Consider the following 20,240-nt stretch of genomic DNA (forward strand, 5'->3'; position numbering starts at 1 on the left):
AGGAATAAAGCAGCCAGCGGCAAGGTTTTACTCTGTCAAGCTTTATTCTGTCTCACACAATCCTGTAGCCTAAAAGCTGTGTGAAGGATCTTGTTTTGTGGACAAACCGATCAAACAAAAAAATCTCAACCCTTCAGCAACGTGTCCTGTTTTCTCTAAATCTAACGACTTGTAGCCTGAAACTGTTAACCGGCCGTTAATCGGCTGCTTCGTCACTTACCGACTACGACTGTCCTTAATTAGCTGCTTTGGAGAGACTTGGAGGAAAATATTTTCATTGATAAATCTGTTTCTCTGAAATATTCTGTAAGAAATCCTCCAAAATGCTTATTCTTAGGTCATGTGATGCAAATATAGCAAACCGATTATATTCGTAGAAGTTTTATAATCAATAATAAATGATAAAGAACTTGTAAAGTATGTTAAAAACTCATTTTTTTGTATTTATATTCCTCCCCATTTAACTTAAAGAGGTCAAGAAACAAGATTTGCCAATCATGACCAACCAATCAGGATCAAACTAATTAAGATCAGACAACTAGGATCAACCAAACAGAATTAACCAATCATGAGCAACCAAACAGAATTAACCAATCATGAGCAACCAAACAGAATTAACCAATCATGATCAACCAAACAGAATTAACCAATCATGAGCAACCAATTAAGATCGACCAATTAGGATCAACCAAACAGAATAAAAAAATAAGGATTAGCCAATCAAGGTCAAATAACCAGCCTCAACCAATCACATTTAACCAATCAGGATTGACTCTGGTACACAAACACACACACACACACACACACACACACACACACATTTAGATGTTCTACCTAATCCACCTATTGCCATGTTTTACACCAGAAAACCCTGTGGAAACCTGGAGGCATCTCCAGACAACCAGGCTCCAGGCTCCAGGCTTCAGGTTCCACAAACTTCACCCTTTGCTATTTTAACCACATGTGACGACTTTAACATTCCTGTCACAGTATTAAATGTCAATATGCTATTTCTAGGTGCAATTTCATCTACGTATTTTATTTCCATATTGCGAGAAGTGATAATTAAATGGCATTTCAATCATCCAGCCTGACCGTATACACGTCTCACACCTACAGGCGTAACTGTTTTGGATGGAAATTATTAAGCATATTTCTTCAAAATATGTTTTCCTGTCTACACCACTGCTCCCTTCCTCCATGCGTGGTTTATGTAAACGATGCTATAATAACCATAAGTCTTCACTTTACAAAGGTAAAGGCACGAGGGAGTGCCGTGCGCTGAATAAACAAAGCGAAAGGTTATTTCAAATGGCATTTAATTAGAACAAAGCAGAAAAACCCGTCCTTAGGTACGACAACGACAATTATAAGCTTTCACACCATAGTGGAGAATGTGCTGGCAGCCATCGTGCGCTCGTCCCCTGACCACCTGCTGCATGCTGATAATCATCGACAAACAACTAGCTCGCATTTCCACATTTTTTGAACACAACAATGTCACAAATTTTGCTTTGAAACTTTTTTCAGGACTGTTAAAAACTGCTGTAAACCTCTGGCTTCTGATTGGTTCAGAATGTTTTAAAACAGCAGCCTGACTATAACGTGCTTGTTTCTTTTACGTTCGGGTTTCCATAGCGACCATAACATGCTCGTTTCTTTTATGTTCGGGTTTCCATAGCGACCATAACCTGCTCGTTTCTTTTACGTTCGGGTTTCCATAGCGACCATAACGTGCTCGTTTCTTTTACGTTCGGGTTTCCATAGCCACCATAACGTGCTCGTTTCTTTTATGTTCGGGTTTCCATAGTGACCATAACCTGCTCGTTTCTTTTACGTTCGGGTTTCCATAGCGACCATAACGTGCTCGTTTCTTTTACGTTCGGGTTTCCATAGCCACCATAACGTGCTCGTTTCTTTTATGTTCGGGTTTCCATAGCGACCATAACCTGCTCGTTTCTTTTACGTTCGGGTTTCCATAGCGACCATAACGTGCTCGTTTCTTTTACGTTCGGGTTTCCATAGCGACCATAACGTGCTCGTTTCTTTTATGTTCGGGTTTCCATAGCGACCATATCCTGCTCGTTTCTTTTACGTTCGGGTTTCCATAGCGACCATAACGTGCTCATTTCTTTTACGTTAGGGTTTCCATAGCGACCATAACGTGCTCGTTTCTTTTACGTTCTGGTTTCCATAGCGACCATAACGTGCTCGTTTCTTTTACGTACAGACTTCCATAGCGACCATAACGTGCTCGGTTCTTTTACGTTCGGGTTTCCATAGTGACCATAACGTGCTCGGTTCTTTTACGTTACGGTTTCCATAGTGATGTTTTTTTTAAATAAGCCCTCGATGCGTTTATGTTGTAACCTTTAATAGAAGTAACTCAAATTGTATTTGTCACATACAGTACACAGACATGCAGGGAAATGCTTTAAGTTTTCACATATCCCAGGTTATTATGAGCCTGGGGTCAGAGCGCAGGGTCAGCCGTAGTACGGCGCCCCTGGAGCAGGTGAGGTTAAGGGCCTTGCTCAAGGAGCCAACATTGACGTCTCAGCAGCTTGTGGGCTCGAACCCCGACATTCCGATCGGTAACCCAAAGCCTTAACCACTGAACCATCACGTCCTCACCGACTCGCGCCGTGTTTTATTAACGTCTTATTAGACATGCAACAATAAACAAGCATCTTAAATAAAAATGAGAAATAATGAGTTTTAATACAACAGTGAAAATAATAATAATAATAATAATAATATCAACAACAACTCACCAAGTGTTGTCCGATGATATATCGCATCTCTTTTAACATCTGGACAAACGTTTCTATGTAATCTTTGTTGGAGGAAATATTCCCAAACTTCTGGGCCAGGTCTTTTAAACTAGCCTCTAAGTGGAATACGTTGAGCTTCACCCAGCACATACCACTCTGTGTAAAGAACAAACACACACAAAGCAAGCCACATTTTCCCACATAAGTCACAATCTCGGAAATTTATTATATCGGGAAAAAAAAGATAAAGACGGAAGAAAAGTGCACTATAGAGCGGTATAATGATACGTTAGAGGAAGGTGAGATGAGCGAAGGATCACGTCACCGTTCTTTCAAACATATTTACTCTGATATCTATGTAGGTTTGATCTCAGACCGCCAGCGATGTTGGAGTAGTGCATGTGTCAAATACAACGTATTAAATAAATAAATAAATAAATAAATAAATAAAATAAATCTATAATTGTGCAATAATATAAAATAACAGCAAATAAATAGATGAGTTAATAAATAAAACAAACAAAGAAACAAATAAATACACTGTTTATTAAAAAAAAATATATATATATGTCTGCAAAGCAAAAAAATAAATAATAAAATAAATATGGAAGTAAATAAATAAATGAAAAAATTAAATAAAAATAAACAAATAAATAAAAATACCCCGTGACCCGAGGTAGTTCGGATAAGCGGTAGAAAATGAATGAATGAATAAAATAATAATAATAATAATAATTAAAAAAATAAATTCACAATAGCATTTTGTGAAAAAAATCTCTCAATATCCACACCATCATATCCTCGTCCCTGTACCACGCTACTGTCTTTAACAGTGTTCAGGTTTTTTTTTGTGTGTGTGAATTCATATTCAAAAAAATAATAAATAAATAAAATTGTAAATGACTCACCACTTCTTTAGGCAAATATTGTACGGTGATCTTGTAGTCTTTTGGAATATTCTGTTTCTGTTGGGGAGGGGGGGGGGAGAGAAAAGAAAGCGTGTATAAACCTCACACTCATCCGAACACTCCAGCAGGAACAGATGCCTAATAAATCGGCCAGGAAAATGTTTAGAAATTCCGTAAATGGTTCTGAGCGATATCTATCACAAATGCTAATGATCTTCATATTTATAAACCAGAACTAGATGAACAACCTTTTAACCTTTAAACTAAACTGTTATTCGCTAACTGCTGAAAATATTTAGCTATTATCAAAATTATTAGCCAGAATTTTAGCTTTCCGCATGTACAGTAGCTCAAATGTAACGTCCTGGGATTCTGCATTGCTGAACTTCAAAGAGAATCCAATTTTATTGATATTATATATTTACAGACGTTAGCGATCTTTGCTAATATATAACGCGTACCAGCCAGTATAGAAAGCTAATACGCGTTATATATTAGCTAAGCTCGCTAATGTTTGTGAATATATAATGAATATAAAAAGTTTAACGCACGTTACAAAACATATTATTGAGATGTTCTTAAGTAGATCAGCATTTTCAGACCATGTCGATTGTTTTTAGATGAAATATTCTACGCTTTACTGTCGTGAAGCATTGGGTAATATTTAGCTACCGGTTCGCTGATTCATTCAGGAGGACGGTTGAGAAAACAAATTGACTAGAAGACAAAACAAGTGAGAAAGAAGACAAGAAGATGGGAGATAAAGTGAAAAGCACAACCTGGGTTCTAGAAATACTGGATTTAGATAAAAATCTGATATAGGTGTAGATTTATTTTCTCAATCTACAGACGAATGAAATTCCAAACGTGTCTGTATATCTACGCCGTTCTGAGCATGTAGCTGTAAAAGTCTGTAAATCCTAGCAGAAAATACACACACACACACACACACACACACACACACACACACACACACACACACACACACACACGAAAAGAGTCACAATTTCACAGCAGGAAGCCGATTTCTACAGAAATGTGACTCATCGCGGCTTTTGTTCCTCCGTCGGCTTTTTGTCCGTCACAAACTTTTGGATTCGACGCAAAAAAAACAAACAAACAAAACTAGACAAAAGGCCGAGCTGTCACGAGAACACAATAAGATGCCGCTCGGGATGCAGAAGATGCTTCTGTCGCCATCGCAGGAATCGTTTCTGACGGTTTGTAAATCTTACCAGCAATGAAATTTTCTTGATGTCATCTGTTATGGGATTTCCGATTTCACTGGAATAGGCAGCAACCGTGATGTAAAGCAACAAATGGACACAGGTACGTATCCAAATCTGGAAAAAATACAAAAGAGGATATTTTTAGACTTAATTTTATAACTTAATTTATACAATATAATTTATAGGCTGAAATTTCCGTTATTTATATGACAAGATTTTTTTCAGGAAATCTGAAATTTCCTACACAGGTTCTGCAATAACCTTCTGCCCCAAACAAGACATCTACCACTGAGGCTTCAGACTTAGTATTAAGATATTAATCTTGAAATTCTGAACTCCATCATGAACTCTATACAGTAGACTTTACATTTTAATAAGCGCATCCACACAAGAGCTGGTTTTAATCAAGAAACTGGAAGAAAAAGTTCTGGTGCGACTGCAGCTGCCAACGATCCTGTAAATTATTCCCAGATATAATTCCTGTGTTTGTTATATCAGGAAAATAATTAAAAATATATATATAATAATTATGGGTTGGTATCATCATGTGTACATTTTTTGTACCTTTAATATTTAGATTTATTTATGGCTTTTGTTTAAACAGCGTTCGGACACAAGACACAATAAATCACACTTAAACAAAATCACATTTAAACAAACAAAATCACACGTAAACAAATTGAACATTAAACAAACAAATCACACTTAAACAAACAAAATCACACTTAAACAAACAAAATCACATTAAAACAAACAAAATCACATTAAAACAAACAAAATCACAATTAAACAAACAAAATCACACTTAAACAAACAAAATCACACTTAAACAAATCGAACATTAAACAAACAAAATCACATTAAACAGATCGAACATACTTGATCAAATCACATTAAAACAAATAAATCACATTTAAACAAAGAAACGTTAAAACACAATTAAAACATAAAACGACTAAAGACGTGCATTTCTAATGGACTGCATTGCAAAAGTGCTTCAAATCAAATAATCGGATCAGTTTAAGTCGTTTTAGCTGCCGAAAGCCGACGTTTCGTAACGATCGAAAATCGTTAAGCTTATTTAAATTCATCTCAATACAATAAAAATGTTTTGATTGGATTTTTTGACAGGGACATAGCGAACATTTAAGATTTATCAACAGACCATAAATTGTTTGAGGTAAAAGAAACTCCAGATTTAAAGAATTTCTCTCAACACTGCAGCTGGAAATTTCGAGCGATATCCTTAGCAGCTCATTCAGAGACACCTTTAGTAGAACCGTAGCAGAAACCACCCGATTAGCTTAGCTACTCTAGCTAATAGTCTTTTCAGCTCTTATCCAATCAATGATGAAAGTTTATTTCTATTTAATTCCATTTGAACTGTAGAAGCAGTTTTATAGTAAGAAAGAAATCAATAAATTCAGATTAACGGTAGGTGATAAACGCTCTGAGACGGCACGAGGAAGAAACCTGGAGAGGAACCAGACTCAAGCAGTTATCACTTGTTAACAAATCTGCGCTTGTGTCTTTTTGAGCATTTTTTCCCCTCAGTTTCCTGTTCTTTTCATCCAAAAGTTTACTCATCTCTTTCTCACGGTTTCATGTTTGCTGCTTCTGAGATGTTTTTCCTCTCAGCACGATTGCCCAGTGTGGTTATTTATAGTCACTAAGGAGTTTAAACATGCAGAACCGCTGGACGTTTATCGTATTTTACACCATGTTGTAATTCTCTGTGAACTCTAGAGATTACTATCAGCAAAATCAGCACTTTCTGAACCGTTTGAACTGACCGATTGATCCAAGATCTCTGGTGTATGATGTGATCCTTCACTGAAGCTCTTGACCTGCATCGATCGGTCTGTCGCTCAAACCTGATTGGCCGATTGGCGAGTTCATTACATATCCTGTGGTTAGCTTTAATTCAATATGTATTAAAATAAAAGTCCACCTTAAAATATTGCTACAGGTTTTAAGACACAAACCATGTCTCCATTCTGGTACAACACGGACATTCTGGTAAAACACCTTTTATTTTATTGTGGTGGATTTGATCCCTCCATTTAGTTCGGAGTAAACGCTATAGAAGAACTGAAAATCCTAAAATCGATACCTGACAGGCAGCCGGACATGACCTTCTGCTCATGTGCTGCAATACACGATGCAGGTTTTATTGAAGTGATGTGAAATAAACCTTCTGCATAACTGACATGCTTTAAATAACAGCACATCCAGATGAACGGTTACGAAACCTGCGTCTATTCAAAGCCACGAGCGTGTCGTCATTTCAGACACCTTGTTCAGCCTGATAAACCGTGTGAGATTTTCACACGGAAAAAAAGAAAAGCCACGTGACTGATGATCTATCTGTTACATCTAAAATAAATGGGAGTAAACAGACACTGAGGGTGAATCAGGACTTGGCGGAGTGACCTAATGATCATCACCTATCTTAGTCAACTGCACATGATGGAAGGAAATCAAATCTTTTCTAATTTAATTATCGGATTCTGAAGCTGAATTAATTCGATTCGGCACAAAAATCTCGACACGTTCGTGTAAAACCAGACGATCGCGAGACACGTCCGAGCTTCTCTACACGATATCAAAAAAACATTTTACGTTTTTATGTCGGAAAAAAAATCCGGATTCCCGAATACCGAATTTTCAAACTACGGAAAATTTTATTCTTTGCTTAAAACAGTTTTAAAGGAAAAGTTTTCAGTTACGGTTCAATTCTTAACTGTAATCGTTATTTTGACGTTCGATCGTTTCCTGTTCCAAATAGACTGAAGAACGTTTTTTTTAACAAATTAATTCTAATGTTTGTTTGTATAAATGATGTCATGATGTCAAAAACAAAATAAAACTAAACAGACCATGGAAGCGAATCTTGGGCTGCGTCCCAAACGGCGTACCGTACACCACACACCACACACTTACACTGTGCACAACAATGTCAGCCATCTTGAAAATGTTTTCTCATCATCATCATCATCATCATCATCATCATCATCATCATCATCATCATCCACAGTCATCGTTAACCACAAAATTCACAATGAACGGAGGGAGAGGAAAAGGTTTAGCGACGTAATTCTTAAATGACATGAAAGTGAAAGGAAACAAAAAAACGTTAAAGAAGTGTTTTTATGGCATGTGTTACAGAGAGCAGATCGAATCTCTGGGCTTCGTCATCATCGAACTTAGGTTTGTTTTCACTGCTGTACAGTAGATGTTACAAGCCTCTGCTACATTACTGAGCTCGCAATAAACTATAAATCTGTCAAGAGTTAATGGGAAGAGACAAAAAAAAAGAGAGAGAGAGAAAGAGAGAGAGAGAGAAAAGTGTGCACAATAAACAGATACATTTTTCACATCCTAATTTATTTATTTATATTTCTGATCTGGGAGCATCTGGTTATCTGATACCCCCTGAAGGATTCAGTCTGGAAGGAGGAGAGAGGAAGAGAGAGAGCGATAGAGAGAGAGAGAGAGAGTGAGAGATAGGGAGGGGAGAGAGAGAGAGAGGGGCGAGAGATAGAGAGAGCGGAGAGAGAGAGCGAGAGAGAGGGTATAGAGAGATAGGTAGGAAAAAAAGAAAGAGGATAAGCGAGATCTCTATTTAAAAGCAAGAGAGAAAGAGAAACAGAGAGAAGGAGAAAAGAGAGGAATCTCTACTCCCTCTAGATGCTACATTATATCCCTTTCTCTCTCTCTCCCTCTCTCTCCCCCTTTCTCTTTCTCTCTCTCTCTCTCTCCCTCTCGCTCTCTTTCGCTCTCTCTCTGTCTCTCTCTCTGTCTCTCTCTGTCTCTCTCTCTCCCCCTTTCTCTCTCTCTCCCTCCCTCCCTCCCTCCCTCCCTCGCTCTGTCTCTCTGAGTCTCGTTTTTAGAGATCTGATTACCACGTCTTGATGGTTTGGACATTTTTTACGCCTTCTCGAACAACTATAGCCATAAATCCACTAGAAGGCCAAGAACTTTCACCAAAACAGACAGACAGAGGGACGAGGAACAAAGATAAAAATATTGGACACTTTTACAGACTGGAAGCAGCTCCAGGAAAGCAGATATGACCCAATGAGTAATATTTCATCTCAAGGAATCGTGTGTGGTCCGTTAACCGTTTTACAGACTTCTGGGAATAAAACTTCTGGCTGTTTGCTTTCAAACATGATCCAAAAAAAAGGGGCTTTTTTTCTCAAACAGAAAACTGACCATGAAAGTGACCATCTGACCACAAACTGACCATCTTTCTAATCCAGTCCCTAATCTATACTAATATACTCTAATCTTATCTAATTTACTGTAATCTAATCTAATCTATTCTACAGTAATCTAATCTAATTTACTGTAATCTAATCTAAACTATTCTACAGTAATCTAATCTAATTTACTGTGATCTAATCTAAACTATTCTACTGTAATCTACTGTAATCTAATATTATCTAATATAATCTAATCTATTCTAATATACTGTACTGTAATCTAATCTAATATACTGTAATCTAATCTATTTTACTGTAATCTACTGTAATCTAATCTATTCTACTTTAACCTAATCTAATATACTCTACTGTAATCTAATCTATTATAATCTAATCTATTCTACTGTAATCTACTGTAATCTACTGTAATCTAATCTATTTTACTGTAATCTACTGTAATCTAATCTATTCTACTGTATTCTACTATAATCTAATCTATTTTACTGTAATCTACTGTAATCTAATCTAATATACTCTACTGTAATCTAAACTATTATAATCTAATCCATTCTACTGTAATCTACTGTAATCTAATCTATTTTGCTGTAATCTCCTGTAATCTACTGTAATCTAATATACTGTAATTTACTGTAATCTGATCTATTTTGCTGTAATCTCCTGTAATCTCCTGTAATCTAATCTAATCTATTTTACTGTAATCTATTCTATTTTGCTGTAATCTCCTGTAATCTCCTGTAATCTAATATACTGTAATCTACTGTAATCTAATCTATTTTGCTGTAATCTCCTGTAATCTACTGTAATCTAATCTATACTATTTTACTGTAATCTATTCTATTTTGCTATAATCTCCTGTAATCTACTGTAATCTAATATACTGTAATCTACTGTAATCTAATCTATTTTGCTGTAATTTCCTGTAATGTAATCTATTTTACTGTAATCTACTGTAATCTAATCTATTCTACTTTAATCTAATCTAGTATACTCTACTGTAATCTAATCTATTCTATTCTACTGTAATCTACTGTAATCTAATCTATTTTGCTGTAATCTCCTGTAATCTACTGTAATCTAATCTATTTTACTGTAATCTACTGTAATCTAACCTATTCTACTTTAATCTAATCTAGTATACTCTACTGTAATCTAATCTATTCTAATCTAATCTATTCTACTGTAATCTACTGTAATCTAATCTATTTTGCTGTAATCTCCTGTAATCTCCTGTAATCTAATCTATTTTACTGTAATCTACTGTAATGTAATCTATTTTACTGTAATCTTATATACTGTAATATACTGTAATCTAATCTATTTTACTGTAATCTACTGTAATCTAATCTATTCTACTTTAATCTAATATACGCTACTGTAATCTAATCTATTTTACTGTAATCTCCTGTAATCTAATCTCCTGTAATCTAATATTTTTACTGTAATCTACTGTAATCTAATCTATTCTACTTTAATCTAATCTAATATATGCTACTGTAATCTAATGTAATGTAATCTAATCTATTCTAATGTAATCGAATGTAATCTAATCTGGTGTAATCTAATCTAATGTAATGTATAATCTAATGTAATGTACTCTACTCTACTCTAGTTTTGGGACCTTTAAAGTTGCTCACTTGCTGAAACAAAGATCTGATAACACTTCAGTCAGCCCTGAAAACTCTCTTCAGGTTTGAAGATCATTCGAACAAAGTCAAATTATTAATTATATCAAATTATAGCTACAGACGTCTATATATAAAAATATAAAAATATGATCGTAGTTTAAATGTCAGAATCAGGCATTTCCATAACATAGCTAACATGATAACAAGCTAACATGTTCTAATACTATTTATTTTTTGATATAATATCACTATTTTGGTAAACGACGTGGAGTCTCTGAGATAGCGTATCACAATATCACGATTTTTTTCCCCCAAAGGTTTTGCAGACAGTAAAGATCTTAAAATGTTAACGTTTTTACTGTTGACTAACTTTCTTCTGTCTTCCTTTTCCGTGTTCTCGTATTAGCTAACGTCAAGTAACGTAACGTAACGTATTGTGACATTGTGTAAAATATCTGTGAAACATTTTCTACAAAACCTGAACAGCTGAACAAAGTTAGCCTGACTAGCATATCAATTAGCTTAGCATGTCTTGGTGAGAACGGAGGTCTGGGTTTGGCTAGAGTTTGACATAAATTAGCATGTGGCTAGTTCCTGATTGAGGTAAAAAGAAACATGTTAGCAAAATAAAGGCTAGCATGTAAATTAGCATGTGGCTATAAAGAATTTATTTTTTATTTTTATCTTTTTACACTTTGACTGATTTCATTTGAGGTGAATAATTTTTATAAGCTGTAAGATGAACGGTCGCTAGTTAGCACGCTCGTACGTTTCATTCACGTGATAACATGCACGTGGGGATTACGCTGCTGCCTTGAGGGAACATGCTGGAAATGTAAATGAAACTGAATCAACAACATGATGAGTCAAAAAAAAAAAAAAGAATCAAGATGCTAATAAGGAACGTGAGACAGAACACAAACAAACCCGATGCTAATTTCAGTGTTTTTTTTCCAGAAACCGATCTCAACAAAGACCGCAAGTAACTCGATGTGGACAGAGATAAAGACGAGAAGAAAGAGTTTAACTTTCCGTCCTTTTAGTCCATCTCTGAGATAATGGCGTTGAGCACCTGGACTAGATAACTGTCACGAATTCGCACACAGCTGATGCTTTGATGGTTTTTACGCTTCGGTAATTTAGCAAGTCGTCCAGACAACAGGCTCCAAATTCAGCAGCAACAAAAGCGCCATTCAGGCCGTAATCTCATCAGGCTGAGGAACAACAGAGAGCCAGAGAGAGCGCTACATCTTCCATTAGTCATACAACTTCTGCCCTTTTTCCCCCCTCACTAATAATTCAGTGTAAGGAAAAAAAGACTGTGCTCTAAATCGGAACAAACGAGCAGAAGACAGAAGGGACGAGGTGACGAACATCTGAGATATTGAGCACCAGATACACTTTTTATATGTTACTGTAGATAAGGACATCTTTCAAATGCTTTAAATGTAAATACACCAGTGAATTTTTAGTAATAATTTTATTTATAATAATATAATAATAATATTTTGATATTAGTGATAATATTAAAATATTATCACTAATATCAAAATATTAGTAATAATACTAAATATATATATTATTTATCATGAAAACAAAAATTGTTAGATTTAAAAATATCTATTATCACTATTATTATTATTATTATTATTATTAAATCAGAACATTATTTATTGCCCAGTTCTAGCTAATTAAAATAGTAAATGTTGTTGATATCACAATATCACTTTATATAATTTAATGATGATATAATAAATTATATAATAAATATAATTATATAAAACATTTATCTTTCATATTTAATATTGTAAACTTTTAGATTGTTTCATTTTCTTCTTTATAGTGTTAAATATTTGGATTAGCAGTATTATTTTTAAATTAAAAAAATGGAAATGAGATATTTGTAGACTTGGAATGGATTTAAACAAAAAATATCCTAAAGATACTATGTTACATTTCCAGCATTTAGCAAACTGAGCTATTGAGGGTTAAGGGCCTTGCTCAGGGGCCCAGCAGTGGCAGGTTGGTGGACGTAGGAATCGAACTCACAACCTTCCGATTGATATACCAACACCTTAACCACTAACCATGTTACCTTAGTTACCAGCTCTAGAGTCCATTCTTATGTAGTTATTTATTTATTTACTACATACATTTATACAAACTGTCTAAAAACGGCTGACGTTTGTATTCAATCTGTAAAATTGTAAAATCTTTCTTTGACAAAAAACAAAAAACAAAAACATATTTAATCAGTTAAACACCACTATATATTTGATTAATTAAATGATTTTTTTTAAATCCAGTCTTAATTAAATATTTAATTAATTTAATTTTTATCCAGTCTTTAATTAAAGTACCTTGGAACATTTTATAAGAAAGGTTTTTTGTTTATTTAACATAAAAGCACATCATTTCTTTATGGCTCTATATCGTGTTACACATGGTGTGTTGTGAAAAATCTCATCGTCGAAAGGAATTTCTCCATCACATCACGTTGTCCTGCCCATCATGCAACGCGCCAGCTAGGGTGTAGCTTCTTCTGATAGATCTGTTATCACACAACGATCCACAAGTCAAATATTTTTCTTGACTTCTCACATATTGTCTAAAATATTGCATTGGAAAAGAAGGTTTATGAAACCTTTTACAAAGCAACGAGGCCAGGAGAGCGGAGCGTAACCATCACCGGTAACCGGAAAAGTCATCAAATCATAATCGCTTCAGCCTCTTATACAGACAGAGATCCACTCCAAAAAGTTCACAAATTCAATTTACTTCCACAAATTGCACTCAGTCTGTCTGTTTCCTTTCAGATGCACTTAAAGGGCTTCAAGCTAACCGGATAAGAGACGGCAAAGACGGCGGTATCGCATATCCTGAGAGAGCGCTCTCACTTTACCCTCGGAAGAAGCTTCCTTCAGGACACCAGATGAATTCATGTGGATTTCATTTGGGAACTGATTTAAAAAAAAAAAAAATTAAATATGGAGTCACTCTACTCTACACCAGGGGCGCTGTAGAATCCTGGACTGTGATTGGTTTAAAAATGGTGAAGAATTTTGTAGGTTTATATATTAATACTCTATAAATAATCGTCTCCATGGTAACAGCTTATACAACCTGTACTGTAGATGGATATTTAAAAAAAAAGATCAAGCTCAATTATTACTAAAATATTACTAATTAGCCAAAATATTTTACACAAGTGAGAAAGTGAGCTGCATTTTTAAAACTAATTAAATAATTAATGTGTGTGTGTGTGTGTGTGTGTGTGTGTGTGTGTGTTCGATTTATTTATTTATTTATTTATTCCAACAATGAGACTAGCTTCCTTTTCGGAAGTCAGAAGTAAAAAAAAAAAAATTGGATGACTTCAATCAGGGACGTTCCACAGCATTAAACGTAGCTATAAATGGATAAAAAAAAAAAATACAATGTGTTGTATAATATGAAAAAGAAATCCAAAAAAAAAAAGGCCTTAGAGTTGGTAAACATAGAAAAAATGCTGTAGAGTAAAAGAAATAAAACACATTTGTAGATGTCATGTTAGTGGACATGAAATGTAGCTCTGATTAGATAAAAAAAAATTATATAAATTATAAACTTGGTGACAAACTGCTGTTGAGTAAGAAGATTATTTATATAACGTGTATTAGGGGAAAAAAAAGGCTTTCAGGCTTTCAGTTGTATAAAGAGCTTCTAAAATTTACCTCGTGCTAAACGCTAAACATTATAGTGTTAATAAAGCTCACAGCATGCAGAGCCATATGGGTAATAAACATCTGCCAGGACATATGTCTTAAAAACAGGGCTGGTGTCATAAAAAGAAAAAAAAACAATAAACAAGCTGATGTTGGAGTTTAGACGCTTATTAGCAGCTAGGAAGCTTGTGTGTTTGTGTAAAACGCTAAGGTGGGGCAGCGTTTCCGTCTGCCGGGCATTCTCACAGACTGTGTGAGTGTGAGACTGCCCGGCAAACGGAAAGGCTGCCCCACCTTACACACACATGCACACACACGCACACACACACACATCAGAAATGTAACAATAACGGACCCTGTAGCTTGTTCTCTTTAACACGGGCCACTGAAAGCCTCCGAAAAGATCCATGAGAGGGACAACGGGTGAAGTTGAAGGTGTTTGAGATACAATCCATCAAATCCCAGCGTCAGCTAGAGCTGATACAAAATAATGATTAAGTGACGTGGCATAAGTGACGTGACGTACGGCTAAGTACGGTGACCAATACTCAGAATCCGTTCTCTGCATTTAACCCATCCAAAGAGCACACACATAGCAGTGAACACACACACACACACACCATGAACACACACCCGGAGCAGTTCAGGATGTCCATACAGTTCTGTAATATTGTCGTTTATTTATTCACTTAGTTCATTATTTAAATCATTCAAAGACCTTTTTTGAACTTTTTCAATTTTTATTTTTAAATAAATAAAACATGCAAGTACAACACACAAATAAACAAATAAACAAATTGATTAATTAATTCATTTGCCCTGCACCTCTAGGGTTGGGGATTCGATTCCTGTCCCTCTTCTTCAGGTTTCTCCGGTTTCCTCCCCGAGGCCAAAGACATGTGTTGTAGGCTGATTGGCATCTCTAAATTGTCTGTAGTGTGTGTGTCTGTGTGTGTGTGTGTGTGTCTGTGTGTGTGTGTGTGTGTGTGTGTGTGTCTGTGTGTGTGTGTGTGTCTGTGTGTGTGTGTGTGTGTATTAGACTGGGATAGATTCCAGGTTTACTAGTGTAGGATAAATGCTACAGAAATTTAATGAAGCTAAACATATAAATAATAGAAATACACACATGGATCTGATCAGAAGGTCTTGAGGTCAAACCCAGCTGTAAAGCAGTTATGTATGTAGCTGTTGGCTATTTCTCCTTTAATTTGTTTAATTGTGTCTGCTGCAAGCCAGTATAATCATCATCATCATCATCATCATCATCATCATCATCATCATCAAGTTCAATTAAAAATAACTTTTTTCTAATCATTTGTGAACAATAGTGATACATATCGAATGAAATCTTTTTTTCCCGTCATATCGCTCCCCATTAACACAAGTGACGCTTCCCAGGGCTCCAGATTTCCCTTCACGCAGATCTGGGAACAGGTGAATTTTGTCTCAGCTTGATTTTGAACAGATCATGGATGCCCGAGGCTACAGATTAGTGAACACATGGAGAAATCTTACACACTCCGTAATTCCTTATCAAGGGATATTTACAACTTTGCAAATCTGTTTAAAACACGAATGAGAAAGTGACGAGTGATTGTTGGTTAAATATTCAGAAGGCTTGTTTTCAGGATTAGGCCCTGGACTGGAAGATCTGTGCGTGAGGACTTACAAAAGCATTGTATTAAACAAAACTACATGTGAGGGGGAAAAAAGAAAGACAGAAAGAAATTCCAGTTTACAAGCTGCTTGGTGTAACCTGCTGTGTCCTGCGTGTCAAGTCAGTTTCTGGACAAACATGGACAATGTTTAAGACAAATGTTTCTACTTTATGCATCAGCCTTTTTCCCCCAAGATCAAAGATTCCTGTTCTGCTTGGTCGAGTCTCTGAAAGACTGAGACCTGCTCGGACTCTGGCCGGTTTTGCCTGATTGTTGGATCACATGGACTTTGGTGGGGTACGAAAAGAAAAGGAAATTAAAAAAAAACAAAACAAACAAAAAAAACAATTAGAGGAAGTACGTGACACGTCGTTTTTCTGAACCGGAGCGCGAGACGTTGTTGAGTGCAGTCAATTTTTTTTTTCTGTTTTAGTGCAGAATCTGATATTTGTAAAATAAATATATTAAATAAAAATGCATACAAACACACACACACACACACACACACACACACACACACACACACACACACACACACACTATATATACATATATATATATATATATATATATATATATATATATATATATATATATATATATATATATATATATATATCGGTTTCACATCCATCCAACATGGGAAGACAGTAAAGACAGTATTCATAAGAGAAAAAATACAATAAAATAAAATAAAATAATAAAAAACACCTCCAGGTTATTTAAGTATTCGCATCGTGCTCTTAATATAATCTTTTTATGTCGCATCATTTCCCACAGTTGCTTCAGAACATGAGCAAGCAATATTACAACTATTAATAAGATATTAATAATCATGCGTATTACTGACTCATAAAGAGTAAAGAACGCGTTAAATCTTTGCCAGAAGTCGCAATCTTCCGCGTGCCTGCGTTCAAACATGTAGCGAGTAGTGGAGTGTGTGTGTGTGTGTGTGTGTGTGTGTGTGTGTGTGTGTGTGCATGTGCATGTTAGTCAGGTAAAACCAGACGCACGTATCCACGTGTCCATCTCCTAACCCACTTCCCCCTGCAGTAGCACGTTATCACTGCGTAAAACACATTAATGCACAGAATCAACAACAAGTCAGCGATTTAATCAGCGCGTAAAAATCTCCACACAGCATTCGGACCTCAAATGTTTTCCGGCTTCACGGATTAATGTGTAACTGTCCGTTTATTTATGATGTTTTCTACGATTAGGGTCAAAGATTAATCAGTCAGTGAGAATGTTGAGAAGGGCTGAAAGGATCCTGACGTCTACAACATAATGCCAGGCGTAATCAGGATGGGTGGGATACACAGTCTAAACAATATATATATATAGCCTATGAGTCAGATCACAATAACTCTTGTTGTTTGTTTTTTTTTAAAACAGTTTTGTATTGTTTATTGTTTACTGCAAAAACACATTTGTGCCCTCAGATTTAAGGTGGAAGCAAAAAGGAAAAAAAATAACAATGTTTGTTCTTAAACAATTACTTACTGCACATAAAAATCATTTCTTTCATTTTCAGTTCATTCACATTCTCTCTCTCTCTCTCTCTCTCTCTCTCTCTCTCTCTCTCTCTCTCTCTCTCTCTCTGTGTATCTCTCTTCTCTGTCTGTCTGTCTCTGTCTCTCTCCTGTCTCTCTCTTCTCGGTCTCTCTCTCTCTTCTTTGTCTGTCTGTCTGTCTGTCTGTCTGTCTCTCTCTCTCTTCTTTGTCTGTCTGTCTGTCTGTCTGTCTGTCTGTCTGTCTGTCTGTCTGTCTGTCTGTCTGTCTCTCTCTCTCACTCTCTCCTCTCTCTCTCTCGCTCTCTCCCCTTCTGTCTCTCTCTCTCCCTCTCCTGTCTCTCTCTCTCTCTGAGTGAGTGAGTGTAAATACATAAATACATCAGTAGCCACACGGCAGCTGTGCGTATTAAGGGTTTCTGTGTGAGTATCTGTGTGTTTTATGAGTAGTTCAGCTCTCTCACTTTCGTATTATTTTCTGTGATGTTTTCCAGATTCCACTTGATCCAGCCTTGAGATCCGAGGCTTCCACCGAGATGTATCTACAACCCTCTTAAACCTCCTCAAAGCCTCCTAATTACTTGCGTAATGCTGTCGGCGGTGTAAAGACGTTAAATGCACAGCAAGTGCTTAATAATGTGGTGCGATTTAAATGAATAGCCAAATGACTTGGTGCCAGGCTCGTCGTGCCTGCCTGTGGCTCCGGGGACAAACCCCGTGTCGTGTCGTGTGTAGTCCTGCATGACAGCCTGTGATCAGAATGAAATATACAGTACTGTACGCATGAATCAAAAGGACGAAATGCAGGTTTCGGTGAAGGAAACTTGTCCCTTGTCTCGATCCTGACAAGCCCTTGAGCAAGAGATGAGCGACAAACACGATTCTCTCTTCTGAACAATATTTAATGAGTCGCTTGGAAAATTTAGTCATGCTACTGAACCTGTAAAACTGTTTATGTGCCACGATCTGGCAGTAGATCAACATTTAACATGATAAAACTCGTCTAGTGACACCCGCCGGGATCTTTTAAACCTGGCAACATTAATAACTGCATTCAATAAAAAAGTGTATGTGCGAGATGTTCCAGCTTTTCTCTGAAGACAACAAACAAACGGCATTATGATTGATCTCACACACACACACACACACACACACACACACACACACACACACACACACACACACACACACACACATACCATTTTTTATGCTTTTTTAAATAACTCTCTGCCTCAGAGGGTCTCGGTTGGTTTTTTTTCAACTCCATAAAAGCAACAGAAACACATGGTTCTGGTTTCTCCGAGTCGATGGAAAGAAAAGGAAAGAAGAAAGAAAGAAATGGAAAGTCACGGCTGACTTAACGACCTGGAAAAAACCTATGAGTTTCTATTGGATGAGTGAAAGGTATCAGATATTTAGTAGCTATGAATCACCTGAGATGTGTCTGATACCACAGATTAAATCTCCAGATTGTTGCTGAGGCGCATGCAGATATCTGCAGATACGCAGATGGGTAAATTATTTATCCAAATAAATAAAAAAAATATGAATCTATTTTATTTATTAATTTAATAGATTTAAAAAAGAAAAGAAAAAAGGCGATTGATTTAGTGATTAATTAACGTGCCTAATAATGAATGTAATTGCATAACGCACGTGCAATGTCGCATGACAGGTTTATGGAATTAAACGACATAATGTGCAGCTGTTTATTTATTTATTTTACAGATGTTTACATTGACGTTTTTATATAACTTAAAGGTTGGAGAGCTCATGCAAAATAAAACAAACCAACCAACCAAACAAACAAACATAACTCAATAAAAATTAGAGGTCCACAGCAGAACAAATGACCAAAGCAGTTTCCTGCAGCCACTCAACATGATCCTAAAGTTTATACACCCGTGCGCAATGCAAACAAACAAAAAAACAAACACACAAACAAATCACACGTGAAAACAAAACGAATGCACGACTTACTTTTGACTTCTTCATAGGGAACGAGAGGATTAAGTCCGCTGTAAATGAAACCCTATTTTATTTTACTTCTGCGGGCAGGAAAGGGCTTCTCTTCATCCCGTTTGCGCATATCCAAAATCATTATAAAGTAAAATCCAATTCAGCTCGAGGAAGAAGATGATGAAGAAGAAAAAAAAAACCCTGAAATGACACTTGCACTAAAAGCAGAAATAATAAAAAGCAAAAAAAAAAAAAAAAAAAACACCAGACCGGTTGTTATCCAGGCGCGCGCTTCATAACGCACGTTGACCGAGGAACAGAGCACTAAAACAGCGCGTGTGTATGTGCGTGATGACGTGTAACAGTGTGTCCGTGTGTGGCTCTGTTTTCAAGCACGACCTCTTTTTATGGTGTGACTGCACCCCTATAAACCCACCCACTAACCACGAACACCCGCCCCGTGTGATTGTGAACCCGCCCACTCAGCCTAGCCCAGTTTTCAGCCGCGTATCACAATTTCTGAGAGGTTTTGTCCAGCCGTGATTGATGCAGCATAATACCATCAGTGTTCTTCTACTCTTACACAGTGATGTGTATGAGAGTAAACCCAGGCTTCGTCTTTCTTTGAATCGCATCCGATATCC

The 20,240-nt window shown here is 36.3% G+C and overlaps 1 protein-coding gene across 1 annotated transcript in view; it reads right to left on the reverse strand.

The window, feature by feature from the left end:
* Window positions 1-19,992, reverse strand: part of kitlga (kit ligand a) — a 29,198-nt gene extending 9,206 nt beyond the window's left edge. The window contains exons 1-4 of the mRNA XM_027135893.2: window positions 19,618-19,992; window positions 4,918-5,025; window positions 3,683-3,739; window positions 2,775-2,930 (exon numbers count right to left, since the gene is read on the reverse strand). Coding sequence (XP_026991694.1) covers window positions 2,775-2,930; window positions 3,683-3,739; window positions 4,918-5,025; window positions 19,618-19,632 — 336 coding nt within the window. The 5' untranslated portion in view covers window positions 19,633-19,992. The remainder of the gene's footprint in view (window positions 1-2,774; window positions 2,931-3,682; window positions 3,740-4,917; window positions 5,026-19,617) is intronic.
* Between the last annotated feature and the right edge of the window lie 248 nt (window positions 19,993-20,240).

Source organism: Tachysurus fulvidraco, chromosome 17 (assembly GCF_022655615.1).
Source record: "Tachysurus fulvidraco isolate hzauxx_2018 chromosome 17, HZAU_PFXX_2.0, whole genome shotgun sequence".
Lineage (NCBI taxonomy): Eukaryota > Metazoa > Chordata > Actinopteri > Siluriformes > Bagridae > Tachysurus > Tachysurus fulvidraco.